Source organism: Engystomops pustulosus, chromosome 1 (genome assembly GCF_040894005.1).
Source record: "Engystomops pustulosus chromosome 1, aEngPut4.maternal, whole genome shotgun sequence".
In the NCBI taxonomy this organism is placed as follows: Eukaryota; Metazoa; Chordata; class Amphibia; order Anura; family Leptodactylidae; genus Engystomops; species Engystomops pustulosus.
In genome coordinates, this window is record NC_092411.1 from 192,987,695 (window position 1) to 193,011,814 (window position 24,120).

Here is a 24,120-nt window from a genome sequence, read left to right on the forward strand (position 1 = left end):
TTTGAGAGAATGCTGTTTGATTTGTGATCTATTTAGTGTTATAATAAAACAAAAGGACACTTCTAAAATTACGACAACACAAAGCTGAGATATGGTAAATGTACGTCAAATTAGTTACTATTGAAAAACAGAACATTTTGAAAATAACAATTTTTTTTTTTAAAATTGTTTATCAAATTTGCCTCTTTTCATAAATAAATGCCAAATATATCAATCAAAATTTCCCACTAACTTGAAGTACAAAATGTAACGGAGACACAAATTCAAAAACACTTGAGTACCGTATATACTCGAGTATAAGCCGAGTTTTTCAGCAAAAAATTCTGCATTTAAAATTATGTACTGTACCTCTGCTTATACTCGCGCGTGTGTGTGTACACGCGTGCGTGCGTGTATATATTATACAGGCGGTCCCCTACTTAAGAACACTCGACTTACATACGACCCCTAGTTACAAACGGACCACTGGATATTGGTAATTTATTGTACTTTAGTCCTAGGCTACAATAAACAGCTATAACCGTTATCACTGGTGTATGTAATGAAGCTTTATTGTTTATCCTGGTTCTTTTGACAACCCAATATTTTTAAAATCCAATTGTCACAGATCCAAAAAAAAGTTCTGGCTGGCATTACAATGATAAAATATACAGTTCCGACTTGCATACAAATTCAACTTAAGAACAAACCTACAGACCCTATCTTGTATGTAACCCAGGGACTGCCTGTATTATAATCCAGTTATAACTTTAGAACGCTTTAACTTAAAGGACACCTGTCATCAGGTCTCTGTCACTAGTCCTGTCACCTCTACCTGTTGGAGCAGCTCACAAGGATCCCATCCCAGCCTTTATCTAGTTATTTCATACATTATTCATTGTAAAATCATCTATTTTTTATCATGTAAATGAGGCTGGTCACATGGTCAGAGGCAGTGATGTCACCCCTGTTACCCCTCCCCTCTCCTCCCCCTGCTCATGTCTGTGTGTAATGTATAGTAAAGCATGGCTAGTGTGTGCTGCATCTGCTGACATGCTGCATCCTCCTAATATACATGTGAGAGACACAGACATCAGCTACACATGAATCTGACATGTTCTGCTGTAACATGGCTGCCTGGAGCTGCTGTATCTCTCCTATACACACACACATGCACACACAGGCTGCAGGGGGTGTGGCCACCAGCACCAGGAAGCACATCATTATACAGGCTGTCAGTCATGCACTGGGGGTGTGGCTGTGCCTCCCACTCATGAATAGAGTGGACAGCTTGAATATGCTAATGCTTCATTGGACATTTCACAGGTCATTTGCATACAGCTTTAGGACCTCATTGCTTAGGTTTACAGGCATGTAGAGGGACAATGAAGGGATAGAGGCAATGCTCTCTAATGGCAGTTTATGAAAATATATTTAGTTTAGGGGGGTTATTTTGCATGACGGGTTCTCTTTAAGTTGACCGGATAAAAATGACATATGCTGGTTTTGTAAATAGGTCTTGGTCATTGAGGCTCAAATGAACTTGGTCTCTAATGAGTTAAAGCCCATGATTTGCCATAACTACAATGATTCATCCCAACAGTGTTGGCTAATTCCAAATGAACACTTATGGTTTCCATGCTAGAATCAATAAAAGTAGTAATTACGGGGTAGGCGCTTTAATGGAGCTCTGAATATTTATGCTGCTTTCCTCTTGGTTTCCTGTATCATATCCAAGTCTGCATACTGATTATAGGGCAGCTGCAACTTATGTTTCTTCTTTGTACGGAAACAGTGAGGAGAATGTATAGAGGGGTTTTCTCAAGTATCAATGAAGCCAGTGTGGATTTTCTACAACGCAACTGAGCCAAGCAACATTGCTGGAATGGGGACAACTTTTAGCACTATTTATATATTGGCGCTTAGCAAAGCCTTTTTATTTTAGAATTTTGTTTATTTTAATTAGTACTGTGAACTGGAGAAGAAAATTTTGAAATGTATCACAAAATTTGTTGAATAAAGTGCTGATATTTTGGACAATGCGTAATATACCGTAAGTTTTCCTTTAGTAATTACATTTTTTTAAAAGGAAATCTGTCAGTTAAACTAATCCACACTGACCAAACTTATCTTTGAAAACTGCTGTTATACAGCATCACAACTATCCTTATATTGTTATTCTCCATGCCTGAAAAGTTCAGTCCATTTGTGAAGTTGACTCATCATCTCTGCATAGTCATGTTCTTCTAGCTCAGCCACAACTCCAGGATGATCGACAAGGGGACTGTTTTCTCTTTAGCACAGTGAACTGGACTCTGCTAAATCAACCCTCCCTCAGGAATGAGAGAGACGCATGCGTGTGTGATTCACTGAAAATAATTCCTGAGGGAGGGGTGAATGGGAGCTTGAGAGAGACACTGGCTGTAGAGAAATCAGCTCAACCCTCCTACAGGAATTCTTCTCAGCTAGGGGAATGAGCGTTAGGCATGGCTAAGACCTGAATGTGCCGGAAGCATTTCACAGGGAAGACGTGATCGGACTCACTAGGGGTAATCTACCTTGATGGTGGGTTAACTTTACAAATGGACCGTGGAACCTTTCGGGCATAAGGAATAACACTATAGTGATAGATGTACTGCTGTATAATAGCAGTTTATTTGGTATGGGTTAGTTAAGGACCCCTTAAGGACGCATGGTTTTTTAAAAAAAATTTTTTTTTTTTTTATTTCTTGCTCTCCACCTTCAAAAATCCATAACTATTTAATTTTTCTGTGTACAAAGTGTGTGAGGGCTTATTTTGTGCTTAACAAATTTTACTTCTCAGTCACATTATTTATTATTCCATGCCGTGTACTGGGAAGCTGGAAAAAAAGTGGAAAAATGTGGGCTCAGTTTTTACAACTCATGGGCTGCAGGAGGCAGCCAGAAACAGGAAGCACATAGAGGCAGCCAGCACCAGGAGTGTCACATCATTATACAGGCTGACAGTCAAGTACTGAGGGTGTGGCTGTGCCTTCCATTCATGAATAAGCTGGACATCTGAATATGATAATGACTCATTGGACCCGTCTCGGATCATTTGTATACAGCTTTAGGACCTGATTGTTTAAGTTTACAAGCATGTAGAGGGACACGGTATGGATAGGGGCAATGATTTCTAATGGCAACTTATGAAAAAATATTTAGTTTTGGGGATTAAGTGCTTCCTTTTGTAATTGACCCCACTTTTACCCCTAGCCGTTGTTTCAAAGGCCATCACACAGCCTCATCTATTTCAATGGACTCGTATACACACCCATGGTTTCCACAAGCCTGTGTATGAGCCGACCGCCCAAGCTGCACATTATAGAGCAGATCCTATTCTTGCTATGTTTGCAGACAGGGTAGTCTTTTTCTATATTTATACCCACCTGAGCAGACCTCAAATGCAAATGACATACAGACTATACGCACTAATTGGACAAAAGATACTTGGCTGTTGTCTTGACACATGTTAAAACCTCTTTAAATAGGGGAACATAAAGTATAGAATAATAATGTTCTTATTTTGTGTGTTTCTATTTTAGTGGCAATCGATCTTCAAAAACATTCAAGCCAAAAAAGAGTATTCCTGAGGGATCCCATCAGTACGAGTTGCTTAAACATGCGGAAGCCACTCTGGGTAGTGGAAACTTGCGAATGGCTGTCATGCTGCCAGAGGGAGAAGATCTTAATGAATGGGTAGCTGTCAACAGTAAGTGCTTACAAATTATGCTAAACAGGTATATTTAGTTAAAAAAGTTTGTGACCTAAACCTTGTCCAATGTTTGGAAACATTTTAAATTAAAGGCACAGGCCGAGATGTCATTGTGCAGTTGCTGCCTATTCTATACTTTGTATAGCATAGTACCAGTTTAGTTGACCTACTATGACTGTTCAAGATACATTTCCTACCAGTAACAGTCTTATCATTGGAATTTGTCAGGCATCATATCCCTACTAGTCTTTTTGGTACTTTCTCTACCTGCGCGTAAACTTGTGCTTAATCATGCTGCAAACTGATCCTTGTTCCACCGTTTGGGGCCTGTGTATCTTTGGTGTGTAAGGTCCACTCTCATGCTGCTCTGAGTTTTGTGGCTCATCTAGTCCGCTCACACACATGGTAATGGAAACCAGAAATGATAAGTAATCATTCAATTAAATCACACACACACACACACACAGACCCACCAAATTGTATGATCCCATCCACCTGCTGGTGGTGTCAGGCTGCAGATTTTTTGCAGTAATATTGAGCTGTATGGCCTTATTTTATAGAGGCTTGGTGGATTTCTTTCCTTCATTGACAAATTCCCCCTTGCCATTTGGGGTTTTAGTGCTTCATTGGTTTAATATTCCACTCAAGTCTTACAAAGGGTCAGTGGTCATACATTAGGTCATACATGCAGATGTAACAGCCACACCACCTTAATGCTGTAATAGTACAGCAAATTGCATTTAGGCCTTTCTGTCTGTGATAGAATAGTTTAACACTTTATAATTAATACGTAATAGGTTAATTAATTTAATACTCCCCTACCTGTTGTTCCCCCAGCCATATCATTTTTTTTTTTTTTTTTTTTTTTAAATGCCAAACAACCCCTATAAAGAAGAGCAAAATGATCCTCTGTCACGAGGGGGCATTTTTTCAGTTATTGACTAACAAAATGTTTTTCATAGGAAGGCGCTAGATTTACAACCACAATGAAAAAAAATCTGAAATGGGCATATTGATCTTTCATGCAATACTATAGTGAACTTGGTTACCATATAAGTTATTTCTTATTCTTGCGTTATGTTATTCATACTCATTGATTCTTCTCAGCTATAGTTTTTTGCTATTTGCTTACATTTTAATAACATTTTTTTTATATTGCAGCTGTGGATTTTTTCAACCAGATCAATATGCTATATGGGACCATAACAGATTTCTGTACAGAGGAAAGTTGCCCAGTAATGTCTGCAGGTCCAAAGTAAGGCAATTGTTCTCTACTACCAGATTGCACCCAAGTTCTAATAATTTTTAGCATGGACATTGCATTTACATATTATATATTGTACAGATATACACCGTGCGATTTTTGGTACTTAATTGTCAAGTTAAGGCTAAACATATGATTTTGTTGTCATTAATTAACATAATTTGATATTCCTCCCAGCCATTCGGTCACTGATTGACAGATTTTTGTCACTCTTACAATTCATACAGTACAATAACCACCTAACATCCATGTCTGATTAACAGGGAGTGCTTGCCAAATAATACAAAAATTAAGATTTTGCATTAAATCAGCATGTCTATCATTACTTGACTATGACTATCTTGATTCTATAACTATCTGCATGTGTAGTGGAATGGCTGGGAATTATTCCACAGTAGCCAAAGCTAGCTTAAAGGGGTATTCTCTTCAATTAAATGTTATTAAAAAAAATGTTCCTGTGTGAAGATAATTTCTCATAAATGTAGTCATTTTGTCCCTTAGAAACAAGATTGCTTCCTCGGATACGGCCACCTCTGCCTGAGAGATTGCACAAATAAATAAAAGGTTTTTGTATATGAAATGTCTGGGAGTTACTACATGTCACACAGCCGTCCTGTGGTAATGATTGCTGAATCCTGGGGGTCCTTCAGAGCTCATTAGCGCATGTCTGGTCCCCGCTGCCAGAGTGTGACGTGGTCGTAACCGAGGAAGCCATCTCGTTTCTAAGGGACAGAATGACTACATTTATGAGAAATTATCTTCACACAGGAACATTTTTTTTAATAACATCCAATTGAAGAAATGTTTATAAATGGAAGATTAGTGAAACTGAATGTTAATGCCCAGGCGAGAATACCCCTTTAAATCATCTGGTCTATGACGTGGTTTAAGGCCTTGTTTTTGTTGCAACAAGCTGGTGGAGCAGTAATGACTGTTTCCAGACAAGAATTGAAAATGATATGATATTTTAACTCTGCAGCATAATACTGTTTCAATTGCAAATGTTTTATCCCATGGGGATGGGATATGTATAAATTCTATTTACTACACTGCAATAATGTACACCACGGTTCCAGAGTCTTAGGTTGCTGCCCGCTCAGACAAAAGGGCACTGCCCACAGTCTGGTATTCCTGTTCCCTCCAGCAGCGTTTGAGATAAATGCGGTCATTCTTTTCCACTGCCTTATTCCTCTAATCTATAGCAGAGAATAATAATTCTTTATTTATATAGCGGACGCAGATTACGCAGCGCTGCACAAAGCATGCCGAGCTGGTCCCTGTCCCCATGGAGCTCAGAATCTAAACAGCCTACCAGTATGTTTTGTAGTGTGGGAGGAAACCGGAGTACCCAGAGGAAACCCACGCAAACACGGAGAGAACATACAAACTCTCTGCAGGTGTTGACCTGGGTGGGACTCGAACCCAGGAGACCAGTGCTGCAAGGCAGTGCTACCCACTCAGCCAGTTTGCCTTAACCCAGCATAGGAAGGGGGGGGGGGGGATGACCGCTGCAGGTATTTTTTATTGTTATTTCATCTTGTGGAAAGGGGAAGAAACTTTTTTTTTTTTTTTTTCCAAGGCCCCCTAAGGCACTTGAACACTCATACAATAATATGATGGCGCCATTAAAAAGAAAGACTGTTGTCAATATATACTGTCTTATTAAAATGGTTTGTGATTGACAGCCTTGGTAGTCTCCTGGGAGTCAGGGCAACCAATTGGTGTGCTTGACCTGTTCAATTGCAGCACTGACGGTAAATGGTTAACATATACGATTGGTGCCAGCACTGACTGTCTGTCACCCCAAAATCTGGACTTGGCAAGCACTATGTAGCGCTGCGGAATCTGTGTGTGCTATATAAATTAAAGAATTGTTATTATTGTAGAAAGGTCATTTTTACATGACTGCTACCAATAGCGTCTGGAATGTTGATTTCAAAAATGCCTTTGTTGTACATAGGCATAATTCCACTGCTTTTTAATTATTTCTTTAACATTACCCGGCTACCTGCTAGAAGCTTGTGTTCAGTCCCGAGGGGGCGCAGTTCAAATGCTACAATTCCTCTCCTCCTCACTCATCGCCTCTCCCCCTACTTCCTTACCCCACTTTGCCACTGCAAGCAATTCTTGTTTGAACTCCTCCTTCCTCTTTGGGTACTCACTACCCACTGCTGGCAGGGAGCCAGGTAATGTTAAAGAAATAATTAAAAAACAGTGGAATTATTCCGATGCACGCTAATCTGGCCTAGTTACATCAGAGAACCAGGGCTTGGAGAGAATGGGACGTAAGCTGTCTCCAAGCTCCTCACAGCTGGCAGGACTAGCATTGTGGGGCGTGAATAAATTAAAAGGCTGCAAAGCCGAAAGGCTCCTCCAGCACATGTACATAATTTTTTAAGTCTTTTTCCTGTTGCTGTTCCTGCTCTTACTACAAACAGTTCCAGGAAAAGCATCACACGGCAAGCCTTTAAGTGCTATCATCCACCATAAGTCAAACCGATGTCCGTTAAAGAAATGATTAAAAAGCAGTAGAATTATTTAGATGCACGAAGATCTTAGATCTATGAACAATTGTACAAATGCATAGGATTGGGGACCCATCAGGTTTGGGTAAGAAGTACTCATCCTTAAACATTGCATTTGCCTTTAGAAGTCTGACTTTGCTGTAAGTTCCAATCCATTGCATAAACGTAGGTCACTGCTATTTTCTGTGTGTACATATGCTAACAAGGCTTCTATGCTATCTTGACGACAGCTGCCCTTTATAACCGTTAGTTAGTTATTCAGTCTGGTCTCAATTGACATGGAAAATAAGCCCATAAATCAAATTCTCTGTCTGTCATGAAGTGCGTTGTCTATTCTGAAAACATTACACAGCAGCTGTTTCCTCCAAAGCATAACAATTGTTATCAAGGCCTAAAAATGTTAATATTGTCTTTTATTTTTTTTTGTTCAACGGCCACAATCCACAGTGCTTCTTCCAATGCCACGATAAAAGAGGGTGTCTATTAGGCAGTACCATCTGCTCTTTCTTATGAAACCGTATCACCTCTGTCCTGGGTTGTGCCTAGAATGGTGCAGAATGGTAGTGGGGAATCAGGGCTTTTTCAACAACCAATTTATATGAGCAATAGAGAGGAAAGTACCATAGGTCTGTGCATTAGTATATAAGGTATGTGCAGATTGCTTATTTCACTGACTCTATCTACTACACTAAGTGTCGACTCCAGGTTTTAGTAGGCCCCTGGGCAACAGAGCCCTTTGCAGTGAACTCGCATGACGGCATGAAAAATTCAGGAATTAAAACAGTCTCCTGTTCCCTTAAATATTCCCTAATGTATCATGCCATACAGCCAGGCCCGCCGCCAGCACCCGGCCAACCCGGGCAAGTGCCGGGGTACTGGAGGGGCCCACTCGGGCCCCCGGATCAATTGTACCACTGTTGTTATAAGACACTGGTACAATTGATCACCAGGGATTGATCACTTTTCTGCCTCTATGCTGCGCTGGTCGGGAGCGCAGCATAGAGGCAGAATCTACAACTCGCCTGTCCCAGTTCCCACGATGCGGCGCTCCGCAGGGTATGCGATGGCTTTGAAGCCGGCGCACATGATGACGTCATCGGGTCACGTGTGCCGGCTTCAGAGCCGACACGTACGGTAGGCCCAGGCCGAAGACTGCAGGCGCTGCTCCGGGGGAACCAGGAAAGGTGAATTCTTTCTTTTCCAGAGGGGGGGTCAGTGTGTATACAGGGGGAGAAGGGGGGTGGTGTTAGTGTCTCAGCAGGGGGGGGTCATTGTGTCCACAGGGGGGGGGGGGGGGGTTCAGTGTGTCCGCAGGGGGGCGGGGGGTTCAGTGTGTCCGCAGGGGAGCGGGGGGTTCAGTGTGTCCGCAGGGGGGGATCAGTGTGTCCGCCTTGGATCAGTGTGTCCCCAGGGTCAGTGTGTCCGCTGGGGGAGGGGGCGCAGTGTGGCCACAGGAGGGCGGTCCAAGGAGGGGCCCACTAAGGCTCTGTCGTCCAGGGGCCCACTAAAACCTTGAGCCGGCCCTGCATACAGCCCACTCATGATTATTTTATATAAAGCCTTCTTCGCCCCCTATAGATACAGACCCCTACCCCCTATGGATTCCTTATGTACCACTTTATGTGGACCCCGGCACTTGCCCAGGTATGCCCAGTGCTGGCGCCGGTCCTGAGTAAACTGCTGCTATATTAAGCTCCCTGTACACAATGGTTGAAAAACTTGCCAATGGGAGATACGGGTATAATCCCCTCAGACCTTTGACAGTTTTTTAACAGACTTTATGTGAATTATCATTTTGCTTGGTAGGCGTTTGCATCAATTGGTGATCTATGCATTACAGTTGTAACACAAATGGGCATATTTATTGTACAAAAATGTAATGTTTACAGATTTTCAATTAAAGTGGATATTCAATCACATACATTTTTATAGGACACTTGAAATGCTTTATACCTTAATATTTAAAAATGGTAATAACGTGTTCCAATTTTCATGCTTCTAGGGTCTCCCACTGGCCACTCTAAAGCAGTAGGCATGTTGACATGAAAATGTGATTGATGCAGCCAATCTGTGGTTCTTGCATTACAGTTAGTGACTGACTGCAGCATGTGGTCACAGGGGCATGAAAACAGAAACCAACGGGGGGAGAACAACAGGGGATCAGTTAGGTGAAACTTGGGCTTAGTTTTACAGTTAAGTTGTGCAAGTTAACTTAAACCGTATACTTTTATCCACTATGTTTGGCAGAAGCCACTGGAATATTGGACTTTCCTTCCACCTTTCCTATTTTGTAATGTTTTCTATAACGGAATGTGTAATGGAGTATGGCAGGTGTGAACTTACCCTTAGTCATTTTATTATAGCTAGGCAGCCCCTTTTTAAACTGAAATAAAACTGATTCTACTCTTGTTTATGAAAAATATTTTTTTTTATAGATATGAATATCACTGGGCAGATGGGACTAATATAAAGAAGCCTATTAAGTGCTCTGCTCCCAAGTATATTGATTACCTAATGACTTGGGTACAGGACCAGCTTGATGATGAAACCCTTTTCCCCTCAAAAATAGGTAAGAACTTCACATTGATGGTGTCTTTGCTTTTTAAGTAAGTCTTTTGGAAAACTGACATGCTGACTGATTGCTGATGTTCCCAGTACATGTGGATGGCGTTAAATAAATGTGTTAAGAATCCAGGATATGCTAAAGATTTAGGTACCAGTCTATAAAATATACACTATTGAAGTGTTTTTTTTTTTTTTTGTTTTTTTTTTTAAGTTTTTTCAATTTTGTAATCCAGTGCAGGAAAGAATAGAATCAGATGCACGACACATAAATTGCGTAAAGATGTATGTGCTTTTTCGGTCAACTCTTACAGGACATCTACCATCAGGATCAAGGATTGTAAACCATTCACACAAACTTACTGGTGTGTGCCCTCCTCTTGCAGTATCTTTTCTTATTTTAGCTTCTTATGCCCTGGTTTTTATGAAAAAAGGCTTTTTGTTAAGTTAGTTGTTATTAGCCTGCAGCCCCCAAGGCTCATTTGCATATTTTTAAAGCCAAGGGCACATGAAGCTTAAAGAATAGTGGATCATGCCAGAGGGGGCACACCATAGTATGTTGGTGTGCTTGGTTTACAATCCTTGATCCTGGTGATGGATGTCCTTTATAATATTTGACTAAAATGTTTGACTAAAATCTTTCTCACCTCAGGTGAAGTGAGCGAGAATTAATTTCTTTCTGTCTATGCCCTCAAGCCGAGGCCTGTTATCTTACCCACAAATCCCATGATGCCTTGTGTTCTCTCTCAAAGTACACAAGGCACAGTTCACACACAGGATGTATTTGGGGACTAGCCTGAAAACTTTCATCACATCTAGGGGCAAGGAACATGTAATAAGTGAAAGAAATCATAAGTAAACCAGTTAGATGAAGTCTAGTGCTGTGTTTGCACTAAGGGTTAATGGCTTATCTGCACAGAGCACAAAGTGCCACTGACAAGGCTTCAGCATAAGGTGCAGAGAGGGACAGAGAAAGTTCTGTAGAATCAGACTGGGATAGAGAGACTGATAAGGAACTGGGGAGATCTTGTACCTCATTATTCTGTGCAGGAGATCTCTGTATCCACTAAATACCTTCAGCTCTGCTACTTACACAGAGAGAGCTCTGTCACATGACCTCCTTCTCTGTGAGAAGGGAGAAGCAGCCCCTCCCCTTCCATGAAACCTTCCAGTTTGTAGATTTGTTTATAGTGCGGAATCCAGGGCTTGTCAGCACAGTGAGAGAAAGTAGCCATTGTAGCTCTGAGGTAAAGTTGTTTTACATCTCAAGGACTATTGATTTGTGAAATAAACCTTTACAGTTACTCTTTAAGTGCCACTTGCTACAATATTGGATAAAAAAACTAAATAATGTATTCAACAATATCACTTTGATTGTTATATTATCATTTACCACCAGGATGAAGGATTGTAAACCAAGCACATTTACATACTGGCGTGTGCCCTCTCCAGCAGGATCTGAACTTCTTTTAAGCTTCATATGCACTTGTTTTTAAGAAAAAGAGGCTTTAGAAATTATGCAAATGCGCCTGAGGGGCTCCAGGCCCAATTGTTATCTATGGACCCTGTAGCCCCTCAGGCTCGCTTGCATAATTCTAAAAGCCTTTTTTGTAAAATTCAGGGCATAAGATGCTAAAAGGAAAGCGGATCCTGCCAGAGGGGGTTGCACACCAGCATTTAAGTGTGATTGCTTTACAAACCTTAATCCGGGTGGTAGATTTCCTTTAAAGGGCTGACAAACGCATAGATTCTTCTGTAAAAAAAATAATCTGTTAATAATAACACTAATGCCACTAAACAAATGTTATTGTATATAAGTATATTCTGAACAGCTGAGCCACTAATGGTCATGATTTTTTTTGTTTGGCTATGGTAACATTGCATAATTATAATTTGTTCTAGGTGTACCGTTTCCGAAAAACTTTATGTCCGTAGCCAAAACAATATTAAAGCGACTTTTCCGAGTGTATGCTCACATCTATCACCAGCACTTTGATTCAGTTATCCAGTTGCAGGAGGAGGCGCATCTCAACACATCATTCAAGCACTTTATATTTTTTGTCCAGGTATTAATTTATTATGTCCTTCTAACAATTGGTTCAGCCCCAAACTCCCATTGGTGGCATTTCCCATACCATTTTGTTATGATTTTCCACAAAAGGTAATTAAAGACCCCTGGTTGATGATTCCTGTGGCGAACCCCCACTCTCAAGTTCAATCACAGGATTCACCTACTCTGTGGAGTCCCAGAATTTAGCCCTTAAGCTCCGCCCATGTATGCAAAATGGCTTCGCTAGACAAGCGATCCCCGGGTTACGTACAAGATGGGTTCTTTAGGTTTGTTCTTAAGTAGAATTTGTATGCAAGTCGGAATTGTATATTTTATAATTGTAACTCTAGATAAAAATGTTTTGGTCTCTGTGACAATTGGATTTTAAAACTTTTGGGTTGTCATAAGAACTAGGAGTAACAATAAATTTTAATTGTAGACACCCTTGGTAACTGTTACAGCTGTTCATTGTAGCCTAAGGCTAAAGAACAGGAAATTACCAATTACCAGAGCTCCGTTTGTAACTCGGGGTCACCTGTAAGTCGGTGTTCTTAAGTAGGGGACTGCCTGTACTAAATTTGCCCGTAAGCACTGGGCAACCAGACAATATCACTAAAACTACCCACAATTTACTTCTACTAAGAAGGCTGTGGGCATCTCATCCACGCAGACCATGCACACTGGTAATTCACACAAAACTTGCAGTCACCAAATATGCTATGTTAAAGAACCTGGTAATGCTTATTAAGGCTAACACTATTTATGAAGGTACAATACACTCAAAAACAAACTTGTCAGATTAGGGTTACAAAACAATATACATAAAGTACATGCAAACCGTTATGGGATAAAGAAACAGAATACCCTGACTATGAGATGGAGAGAGATTTTGGCCGGAGGCGCCATCTTGCCGCGGATCGCCGCTCCCCCATGACGTCACGGGGAGCGGTGATCCGTTGCCATGACAGCTTCGGGTCTCACGAAGGCCCGAAGCTGTCTCGTTTTAACCCATTCATTACAATGTGCTATCAGCACATTTTAATGAATCAGGAGTAAAATCCCCATATACTGCCATATTGCAGTATGGCAGTATATGGTAGGATCGATCAGACAACCTAGGGTAAAAAAAAAAATTATAATAAAAAAACCTAAAAATTCAAATCACCCCCCTTTCCCTAGAACTGATATTAATATTAATAAACAGTAAAAATCATAAACACATTAGGTATCGCCGCTTCCGAAAATGGACGATCTATCAAAATATAATAACGGTTTTTCACTGCGTTTAACCCCGTAACGGAAAATAGCGTCCAAAGTCAAAATTGACATTTTTTTTGCCATTTTGGAAAATATAAAAAAATTTATAAAAAGTGATCAAAAGGTCGCACAGTCCTAAAAATGATAGCAATGAAAACGCCATCAAAAGTCGCAAAAAATGACACCACCCACAGCTCCATAGACCAAAGTATGAAAAAGTTATTGCCGCAAAATCAAAAAAAAAAAATTTGTACAGGAGGTTTTAATTTTTTTAAATGTATGAAAACATTATAAAACCTGTACAAATTTGGTATCCCCTTAATCATACCGACCCAAAGAATAAAGTAGACATGTCATTTGTGGCACACAGTGAAAGCTGTTAAATCCAAGCCCATAAGAAAATGTTGCAAATGTGTTTTTTCACCATTTTCACTGCATTTTTTCCCGCTTCCCAGTACACGCCATGGAATATTGAATCCCGTCACTACGAAGTGCGATTTGTTACGCAGAAAATAAGCCATAACAGAGCTCTTTATGTGGAAAAATAAAAAAGTTATAGATTTTTGAAGGTGGGGAGTGAAAAATGGAAGTGAAAAAACTAAAAAAGGGCAAGTCGTTAAAGGACACATTCCCCTCAGTTTTTTTTTTTCTTACTCCATTGTATCTGCCTATCATTACTTCTGAACGATCAGTAGCAAGGCCTAAAATTTTACTAAGGGAGACACCCCTTTTATCCAAAAATATTTTTAAAACATTTACAATGGCATCTGCAGAACACTCTCCATGTAACTGTAAATTTGCCCAAAAGTGTGTCTGGTCATTAATTATTTTGACATAAAGTATCATTTTATGATGCACAGCAATGTCAGTGGATTCATCAATTAATAGAGAAATACATGTCCTTCTTTTGATTTCCTTATCTATGTCTGATGCAATTGTTTCAGACAATACAGACTATCTCTGTAAGCGTACAGTGATGACGGGTAATGTGCTTTTCTTTAATATCATTATTCCCTAATGATTTTATGGGCTTGAATTTAGGCTACATTCACACTACCGTATGGAGGAGGTATATACAGGCGATATATGTCCTCCATAGACTGCAATGGGCGCACGGCGCCCTACGGGAGCGGTACGGTGCGGCACTGTACCGCTCCGTACCCGGGAAAAAGATAGGACCTGTCTTTACCCGTAGTACGGCGCCGTGCGCCATAACTTCCTATGGAGAGGGGCGGGGGTGAGCTGCGCTCACCTCCTCCTCCTCTCCCCGTGCACTGCCGTTGCCCGCTACGGTACGGTACGGGCGGGCAACGGCAGTGTGAATATAGCCTTAGACTGAGGCATTTCTTCTTTTGCCATATTATACAATGTTCTATATATGGCCATTTCTCCAGGAGTTTCTTCTGAGGATGCTACCATGAATGTTTGGGCACAGTATTTTGTGCTACAGATAATAAAGACGCCATATGCTCCACTGCCTCTTCCTGCCATAAATATGTAGATCGCTGCAAGTTAACAGCAACATTTGTCGCCATTACCGCTTTCATATTTGCTCGCTGGTAATCCCAACAAAAAGACCCTTTTTTTTCATTGAATTTCATCCATGCGAATTCATGTAGCCACTTGGATAAAAATTAGTTTTTTTTTTTTTTTATTAGACAAGGGTTTCTCAGAGTCCGCAATGTTATCACTTGAAGGCTCTGGAGGACTTACTATATCACAACAGTCACTATTACTACTAAAGGTAATAGGAACTGACTCATCCAAAATCCTTTTCAGTATTTTGACTAAGGTCAGGTCTGCTGGTGTTGGTGTTCTTATTGAAATATTTTATCAAGCTCACTTGTTTTTTAACCGACTCCTTTACTAATCTGGAGGTAAAAAAAAATACAAACATTGCTTTTTAGACATGGCTTCTAGCTAACGTAACTCTAAGCCGTGGCAGGCCGTGGCTCGATCGCATATGCGTTTCCAGGGAAACGCATGTGATTGGGTTATCGATCGCATGCGTTTCCCGGGAAACGCACATGCGATCGAGCCGAGGCCCACCCTCTGTGAACGTGACGCTAACAGAATGTCTGACCACGGCCTGAGGTTGTGTTCACAAGCTATGCTTGAATTGCATTTAGAAATGCAATCGAAGTGTTTGAGCAGGAAGGAGTTACTCCTCATAGCAAATGTGTTTACACGTAAACGCTTCAGATTATTGTTTGCAAAACACATGGTCCTCATTTCTGATTGCAAGTGTTTTAGTGGAAACACATCTGCGATCGGACAAGGCCTTACCCCACAGCTTTTGTGTTTCAAAACTCTACAGAAATGCTGAGTGAACACAATGAACCTCAATGACCAACAACAAATAGTTTCAGGGGTGGGAGAAAATCAACCCTTAGGGTGATATCACACATGGCGTTTTTAGGCCGTTTTTAGTGGGTGCATTTTCAGATCGTAAAAACCGCATGCGTTAAAAAAGGCCTCTGTCTTTTGAAAACGCATGCGTTTTTGTCCGGTTTCCCAAATTTGTGCAATTAAAAACGGACATTTTTTTTTAAGGCATGTGGTTTTTACTAAAAACGGCCCATAAACGGCCTAAAAACGCCATGTGTGACATCACCCTAACTAATAAGATCTGAGTCTCTGACTAAAAATGAAGGCAGGGTCGCAGCCTGCAAGCTGTGGGAGGGGCTTTAGAAGATGATGAGTTCAGTAGCAGCAGTGGATGGCACTCTGGAAGCTAGAAGGAGATGCATCAAAGTCACAGGCTGGCAGACAGCAAAGGGATAGGCCACGGTCACATGTGCCACTGGCGTTGTGTTTCATAGCACAACCATAACGCATGGAGGGTGGGCCTTGTTCCCATTACATATGCATTTCCAGGGAAAAGCGTGCGATTGGTAACCGGACCCCAGTGTCTTGGATTGCTTAAAGGCAATGAAAAAAAAAGCAGTGACAAATAGTAAAAAACAGATACAAATACTCACCTACACTCCTCTTCATCCCGATCCCAGTGGTGGTCGAAACACCGGGATCACCTAGAAAAGAAACTTATAATTAGCAGCCTGGAGCTCCAGACATGACCCCGCACTCCAGGCTGCTAATTACAAGTTTCTTCTTTAGGTAATCCCAGTGTGTCGAGATTAAAGGCGAGTATTTGTATCTATTTTTTTTACTATTACTAGCAATACAAGACACTGGGGTCTGGTTACCACTCGCACGCTTTTCCCTGGAAATGCATAACGGGAGAAGGCCCATCCCCTGTGCGCTATGGTTGCCTTATAAAACGCAGCGCTAGTGGCACCTGTGACCGCTGCCTTACACTCTAGAAGCCAAAGCGAAATTGGTGCTAGAGTGCTCTCAATGACCTACAACAATAATATCAGGGGTGAGCGAAAATCAACTCTTACCAGCTGAGGTAACTTCACAGATCTGGGTCTCTGACTGAAAATCACAGCCAGGAAGCAGTGGAGTTGCTCTGGAAGATGAAAATGAGTATGGTAGCAACTGTGATGGCACTCTGGAAGGAGATGTTTCAAAGTTACAGGCAGGCAGCAAATAGTTACTCTCGAAAGCCATGTTCTGGGCTAGAAAGGTCACATGTACCCTAAAAATAATACAGATCTCTTTTTACACATTATATATAAGAATAGCCTGTACGATGTGTGTTCAATATTATATATGAGACTTCAAAGCCACTTCCTGCACTGTATACAGGCGGTCCCCTTCTTAAGGACACCCGACTTACAGACAGACCCCTCTTCCCACTGTGACCTCTGGTGATGTCTCTGGATGTTACTATAGTCCCAGGCTGCAATTATCAGCTGTAAGTTGTCTGTAATGAAGCTTTATTGATAATCCTTTGCCCAATTACAGCAAAAATTTTGAAACTCCAATTGTCACTGGGACGAAAGAAAAAGAATTGTCTAGTACTTAAATGATACAATATACAGTTTCGACTTGCATACAAATTCAACTTAAGAACAAACCTCCGGACCCTATCTTGTATGTAACCCGGGGACTGCCTGTATAAGAATATAGCGCCCCATTCCGACAACAGGAGGGCAGGCAACGACTGGCACACGTGGAGGGCATCAGTGTACCTGTGGTCCGCCTGCAGCTCTGGTCGTGTAGAGAGGAGAGTGCACCTCTCCTGGCTGCAGTCCAGAGGAAGCTATCAGAAGTGCTGGCAGCCATGGCACCAGGTCACAGCGATGTTATTTGTCTTGTGGACACTTCATCACATTTCCTGCTCAGCGTTCCAGTGCACGCCTGCAATCCTACTTATAATATTTCCCACCTCTGCAGCGTACTTTTATGCATGACAATTATTTTGGGGGGTAATGGCGCCTGTGCGTCTGTGACGCATGGTGAGGCATTAAAGCGATCTCTGGCTGCAAAATATGTGCACAATATGATGCTTCTTATTTGCATATGTCCACACTTGCCACGCTGAAAAAAAGTAGCCAGAATAGATGGCAGCTGTGAGGGAACGCTAGGTGAATTTTTTTTTTTTTTTTTTTTACTTGATTTTTATTCCACAATATTTCCATGAGGGGGCCAATAACTGTAGAGCAGGAGGCACTTTTAATGAGGCTGCACACGTTGCTTCGGCAGGTATCTGGCCGCCTGTGCAGCGTTTATGAACGTGACGCTAACAGAATGTCTGACCACGGCCTGAGGTTGTGTTCACAAGCTATGCTTGAATTGCATTTAGAAATGCAATCCAAGTGTTTGAGCAGGAAGGAGTTACTCCTCATAGCAAATGTGTTTACACGTAAACGCAGCAGCAAGTGGTGCGGAAGCCGTGATAAATATCCCCCATGGTCTCCATGATTTTTTCCAAATCAGATTCACTTTAATGCTACTGTGATACTCTGCAGATTTTCCTCCAGCCTAAAAATTCCAAGCATCCTGCAATATGAGGAGCTACAACAATGGCATAATCTAATGTAATATTTCACTATTCGCAGGAGTTCAACTTAATTGACAGAAGAGAACAAGCTCCTCTGCAAGAACTTATTGAAAAGCTGACATCCAAGGACAGATAAGATCCTAGCCACAAGTGCACAGATGCCTTTCATTCAAGCAAGCTTTGTTTTATCATTTATGTTCCATTTATAACAGCCAAAATCTGATTTTTATTTTATTATTTTTGCGTGTGTGCTTACAGAGGGAATGTGATGTAACTATTTTCTTGCCTTCTAGTGATTCCAGTTGATTGTATTTTACATATGCAGTTTCAGAGGAGAAGGAATCTGCTGTACCCCTGTAATACTTTGCACAGCCTTTACTGCACTGATGAGGTTGTTATGTATATTGTGCCTAATTTAAATACGCCTCACTTTCTACTCAACCACTCAAGATATTGTACATTATGACATGAATGCTTGCTGATTTCCTAGCTAGTGTAGTTAGTGGCCAAATGGAACATCAGATCTTATGTGTAGGACATTTTGTTTTACCCATAGGAATCGGTATAAGCCAAACACTATGAACACATTTTCACGTTCTGTAAATGAGTTGAGATTAAGTCTCTGTAGTTTACAGTGCTGATGTGTGTAAATTTCAGATGTAAGGCAACATTTTCACATCAATCTTGATGCTCGCACAGGTTTCAATAATGTATGCCTTAAGCTGATGCATTTCCTTCACCTAATGAAGAAAAAGTTGAGTTGAGAGTTTTAATGTAGAAAATCCTGCGTTCTTTTGTGGTTTGGATCGGTCACAAGTAGCAGGTAACCAACCATAGGAATGTAATGCTTAAAAAGTGCACATAGAACAATTACTTTCATTTGTATAGCAATATTTGGGAAGTTTAAGAAAATAAATGGGGATTTAAAATGAAAAACTGTTGAGCCATGATGGCTGGTTAGATGCCAGGAAACAAAGCATACAACAAAAAGTAAAAAAAACATGTAATCTATACTATCAAGGGCTTCTGTAAAAGAATGAACACTATTCTGAAAGACCTTCTTTGATGTAGATTTATAACAAACCTGAATGAGTACCCGAACACTTAAATGACTTAAGCCACTAATATAGCTCCACTTCTAGGCACCATTAACTCTGAACCCCGTTATTTAAAAGTTATTGAATTCAATGGAGAGACCATTGCCTTTTACATAAGATAATAACTGGCTGAACAAGCTCTGGTAGGCTCATTCATTCCCAGGGACTGTACACGGTTAAATCAGTCAACAAGGCAATTTAAGAAAGTGTCATTTAACCTGTTTGACTAATTAGCTGGTATTCCAGGCAGAAATTAGCCTATATTTAAGGACCCCCAACAAAAAAGCCAGGTTGTGGGTAATTTTTTCTAATATGCATATCTCTATAGAGTGTGTAGTATCTGTAAAGTTGAACCTAGCTAGTAGTTGTAGATCAGTTGTAGGAACAACCATGACTGCTGATAATATCGTTATTTCAACTGGTACTCATTGGGCAGTGATTATGGTTACATGGCCCTGCAACATTACAAGTCCTGCAAATGATTGGGGTTGTTGCAACAGTTTGTCACAAGAAATAGAAGAAAGTGATTCATTATTTTGCAACTATCATGGTTTTAGTGCCCATACACTCACATTTCATGCAATGAAACTGATTGAGCAAGTGATCTTTCATGAGATGATGGGTGATGCATCCAAAATCACCAGGTAGCCTCAGTCTTGGCCTACTTGTACACAAATGTATGCATTCTCGAGCCACAGTCCCCCAGTGACCATGGAAAAGACGACTCCAGCCGCAAACATGATCACGATTAGGATTTGCTCTAAAATTTGCAGCTTGGACTGTCGACTGAATGTGGAAACAAAGGCCGTGTGTGCTGTGTTTTGAATTGCAGATACAACACAAATTATATATTTGTGTACATATAGCCTTAAAAAGAGAAAGTTTACAGACCAGATACTGCGAGAGGAGCCTTGTTATATTCGTGCACATGTATTATAGAAGTTGTAATATGTATAAAACAAACTTCCATCTAAGAATCTAAGACTGGGTTCACATCACGTTATTTGTATATGCTAATCGATTATGCCAGGAAAACACCCTACTTATACGCTTAATGTATACATTGACAAATAGCGTCAGACTGCGGCATAGTTGTTGCCTCTGTTTGGCCACTAAACATCCTGTACGCCCACAAATGTAGGATGGAAAGCTGTAGCAAGCTAAGTCTTTTCATGCTGTAGCCTCTGCCAGAGCGACTTGTGAGCAATGGATGGCGCTGGGGAGCGGATGCAGCGTATTGCATCTCTCCACAGAGCCCTGCTGATTAGGAGTGACATCACTGGGGGAACACCATTGTTCACCCCGTTAAGCAGTCAATCACTGGCTGCTGCCGATGTACACTCCTCCACCGCATTCAGGGGGGAGTGGGGGCAACGTATCCCACTGTATAGGCATACACTTCAATACTTCTGTGCCATATATTGTACGGACACTTCGGAATCCTCGTCGTGATGTGTTCTTACAACGTAGGCAAAAAACGAGATGTAAACCCAGCCTTACTAATACTGCAAAGAAACACTTGGCTTTGTGGCCTTTAATTGTCAATTTTATTACAGTATTTGACATTGGAATGGAAGTATTAACGCTAATTATACAGAGGGCTCTTTTTGTAATGGAATTGCTTGATAGAGCAAACAGGAGAACATATCAACATCATTAACACCATGGCAAGAAATCTGGAAACCTTACATCAACTAAAAGCCATATTTCCAGTATCTGATGTCATTAAACAATCACTAGAAATGACTGCTTTTATATTTCCTGGTGCTGCTGTGGAGTAATATAGGTTGAGAAACTCAGGCGGAACCACATGTCAATCAGTAAGCTAGATACACTGCTACATTGTGTCCTGGGTAGATGTTCTACTTGAACACTTATTCCATTTTCTTAAAGGGGAACTAAACGCAACACAGTGAGACATAAGTTTACCCTCAATGAAGATCAATAAAAGAGACTCATTCTATCAAATGCATAGGAACCTATAAATTGCATAGAAATAACAATTGAAAATTAATATAACGTATTGCATGGGCAATTGCTGACCTCAGCTTTCCCTGTAGTCAATGAGCAACAAACCAGCCTTGGTCACACCTCTCTACTGATATTCTTATCACATACAGTAGGTTTAGTTCCAATTTAAGGGATCAACATATATTTTTTTACTCTCTGAAATAACTGATATTGCACTTACTGGTAAAGATATGTCCATTATATTGAAACATTACTTCAAATGCAATATATGTTTTGCAGAACTTTTATTGTTGAATAAACCTATAGAACTCCTGTAAACGCTTTGTTAGTTTTCTGTGTTATACATTCTTCAGGATTCTGCAAAGCACTGCTGGACTATTTTGTGACTGAGAGTCATAGTGGTAACTTATTTGAGGCTGCAACACAACTCCGTTCACTTCTGTCAGTGAACACAGTGCAACACAGTTGTGCAACATGGCCGCTTAAAGGGATTGTCTCCGGGGGATAGCAAGCTGATAAGTAAAGTTCCTGCAGCTGAGACTCCCACAGATCATGAGAAGAGAACCCCAGCAATCTGGAGCATGATGGTGGATCGACAGAACAAGAAAAAACTGCCTTTAGGGGAGCGTCGCATAGATTTCTTATGTGAAGTGCTTTTCAATTCCTGTTACTCTTATATGCAACTGAATGGAGTGACAGGTACATGCTTATCCAAAGGGGTGTAACTAGAGAAGGCTGGACCACATAACAAAACTATGGTCGGGATCCCTTCCACTAAAAGGGTTTTATCCGGACTGAAAGCAGGTAGTGTATCACCTGCAGATTCCCCAAGTGGCATTTCTTCTCAGTAAATCCGCATTTTAATACAGTAGTTGTGAAGTGTATGGCATTTATGAAGAATTCTGCAGTGGAAAACTGATTTACGATCCACAGAAGTTAGAGGAACTGTCCCTTATTGCTGCAGATCACAGTGCAGAAATAAACCTTTGCAATGCCCCCTGCAGGATGATACCCAACAGAAACAGCAATTTTGCATCCTAATTTTGCATCCCTTCCGGGTCTGACTGCAAACTGTCTGTGCATGTGCAAGCATGCCAGACAGATTACACTGCTCTACAATAAAATAGTATTGTAGAGCAGTGTATTGAACTTGAACCTGCAATCAGAGCATCGCTGGTTTAAGTTCAAGTATGTATAAGTAAAAAAAAAGTGAAAAACACTGAACACTACACATTAGAATAAATACCTTATATACTCGAGTATAAGCCTAGTTTTTCAGCACAAAAAATGTGCTGAAAAACCCAAACTCTGCTTATACTCGAGTCAAAAAATAAATACCCCTGCATATCTTCTGTGCGATCTGTCCGCCAGCTGCAGCAGGCTATATACACTGGGGCAGGGTCTGGCAGGCTATATACACTGGGGCAGGGTCTGGCAGGCTATATACACTGGGGCAGGGTCTGGCAGGTTATATACACTGGGGCAGGGGCTGGCTGGCTATATACACTGGGGCAGGGGCTGGCTATATACACTGGGGCAGGAGCTGGCTGGCTATATACTGGGGAGGCTGTGACCCATGCATTTCCCACCCTCGGCTTATACTCGAGTCAATAGGCTTTCCCAGTATTTTGTGTTAAAATTAGGGGCCTCGGCTTATACTTGGGTCGGCTTATACTCGAGTATATACGGTACATTAAAATATAAGCCCCTAAAATGTCACTTTCCCATAAAACACTTAATAAAGTATAAAAAAACGCAAAAAAAAAACCCCCGCATATTTGGTATTGCCGCTTCTGTAACAATCTGTATAATAAAACAGAATCGTTACTGGACCCACACGTTAAACGCCGGAGAAAAAAATATGCAAAAACGTTCCGAAAAAAGATCATTTTTAATTAATACCCTATAAAAAAATGCTCTAAAAAAATTATTTAAAAAATGTTATGCACTCTAAAATAATCCCACTCAAAAGAGCAACTCTTCTAGCAAAAAATAAGCCCTTAACCAGATTTGTCAGCCGAAAAATAAAAAAGTTATGCATGAAAAGATGGTGATGCTAAAATTAACAACATTTTTGCCAAATTACTTTTTATTCAGTAAAAATGGGAAAAAATAAAAAAATCTATATAAATGAGGTCTTTTCGTAATCGTGGCGACCCATAGAATAAAAATAATATACTATTTTTATGGTATGGTTAACGACCAAAAAAAAAAAAACATAACAATTTTCCTAAAAATTGATGATTTTCATTTCCTCCACCAACAAAGAGTTAATAAAATCTCACAAATTAGCTATAGATGCCCCAAAATTACGTGCCAGAAAAGTGCATCTCATGTGGCAAAAGAAATAAGCCCCTACAGGTCCACAATAAAAAAACAAAAAAATTATAGCCTGTACAATGTGACATAGCAAATCTGATCTGCAAGGCGCCTCCTTCCCTTCTATGCCCGGCCGTGCGCCCATACAGCAGGTTACCACCACATATGGAGTATCGGTGTACTCGGGAGAAATTGGGTATCAAACTGTGTGGAGCCTTTTTTCATTTAATCCATTGTAAATGTTTAATTTTCCACCCAAAATGAGTGTATTGTGAAAAAATATTACAATTTGCAGACTGCACCTCCATTTTGTTTTAACCCCTATAAAACACCTAAAGGGTTAACAAACTTCTTAAAAGTGTTTTTTCATACATTGAGGGGTGAAGTTTCCATTATGGGGTAATTTACGAGTCTCACTATTATTTAGGCCTCTCCGTGTCAATTAGAAGTT

The 24,120-nt window shown here is 40.7% G+C and overlaps 1 protein-coding gene across 1 annotated transcript in view; it reads left to right on the forward strand.

Annotated features, from left to right (window-relative positions):
* Nucleotides 1–21,668, forward strand: part of MOB1B (MOB kinase activator 1B) — a 44,765-nt gene extending 23,097 nt beyond the window's left edge. The window contains exons 2-6 of the mRNA XM_072116613.1: nt 3,546–3,712; nt 4,877–4,970; nt 9,940–10,073; nt 11,969–12,132; nt 18,341–21,668. Coding sequence (XP_071972714.1) covers nt 3,546–3,712; nt 4,877–4,970; nt 9,940–10,073; nt 11,969–12,132; nt 18,341–18,418 — 637 coding nt within the window. The 3' untranslated portion in view covers nt 18,419–21,668. The remainder of the gene's footprint in view (nt 1–3,545; nt 3,713–4,876; nt 4,971–9,939; nt 10,074–11,968; nt 12,133–18,340) is intronic.
* Nucleotides 21,669–24,120: the final 2,452 nt, after the last annotated feature.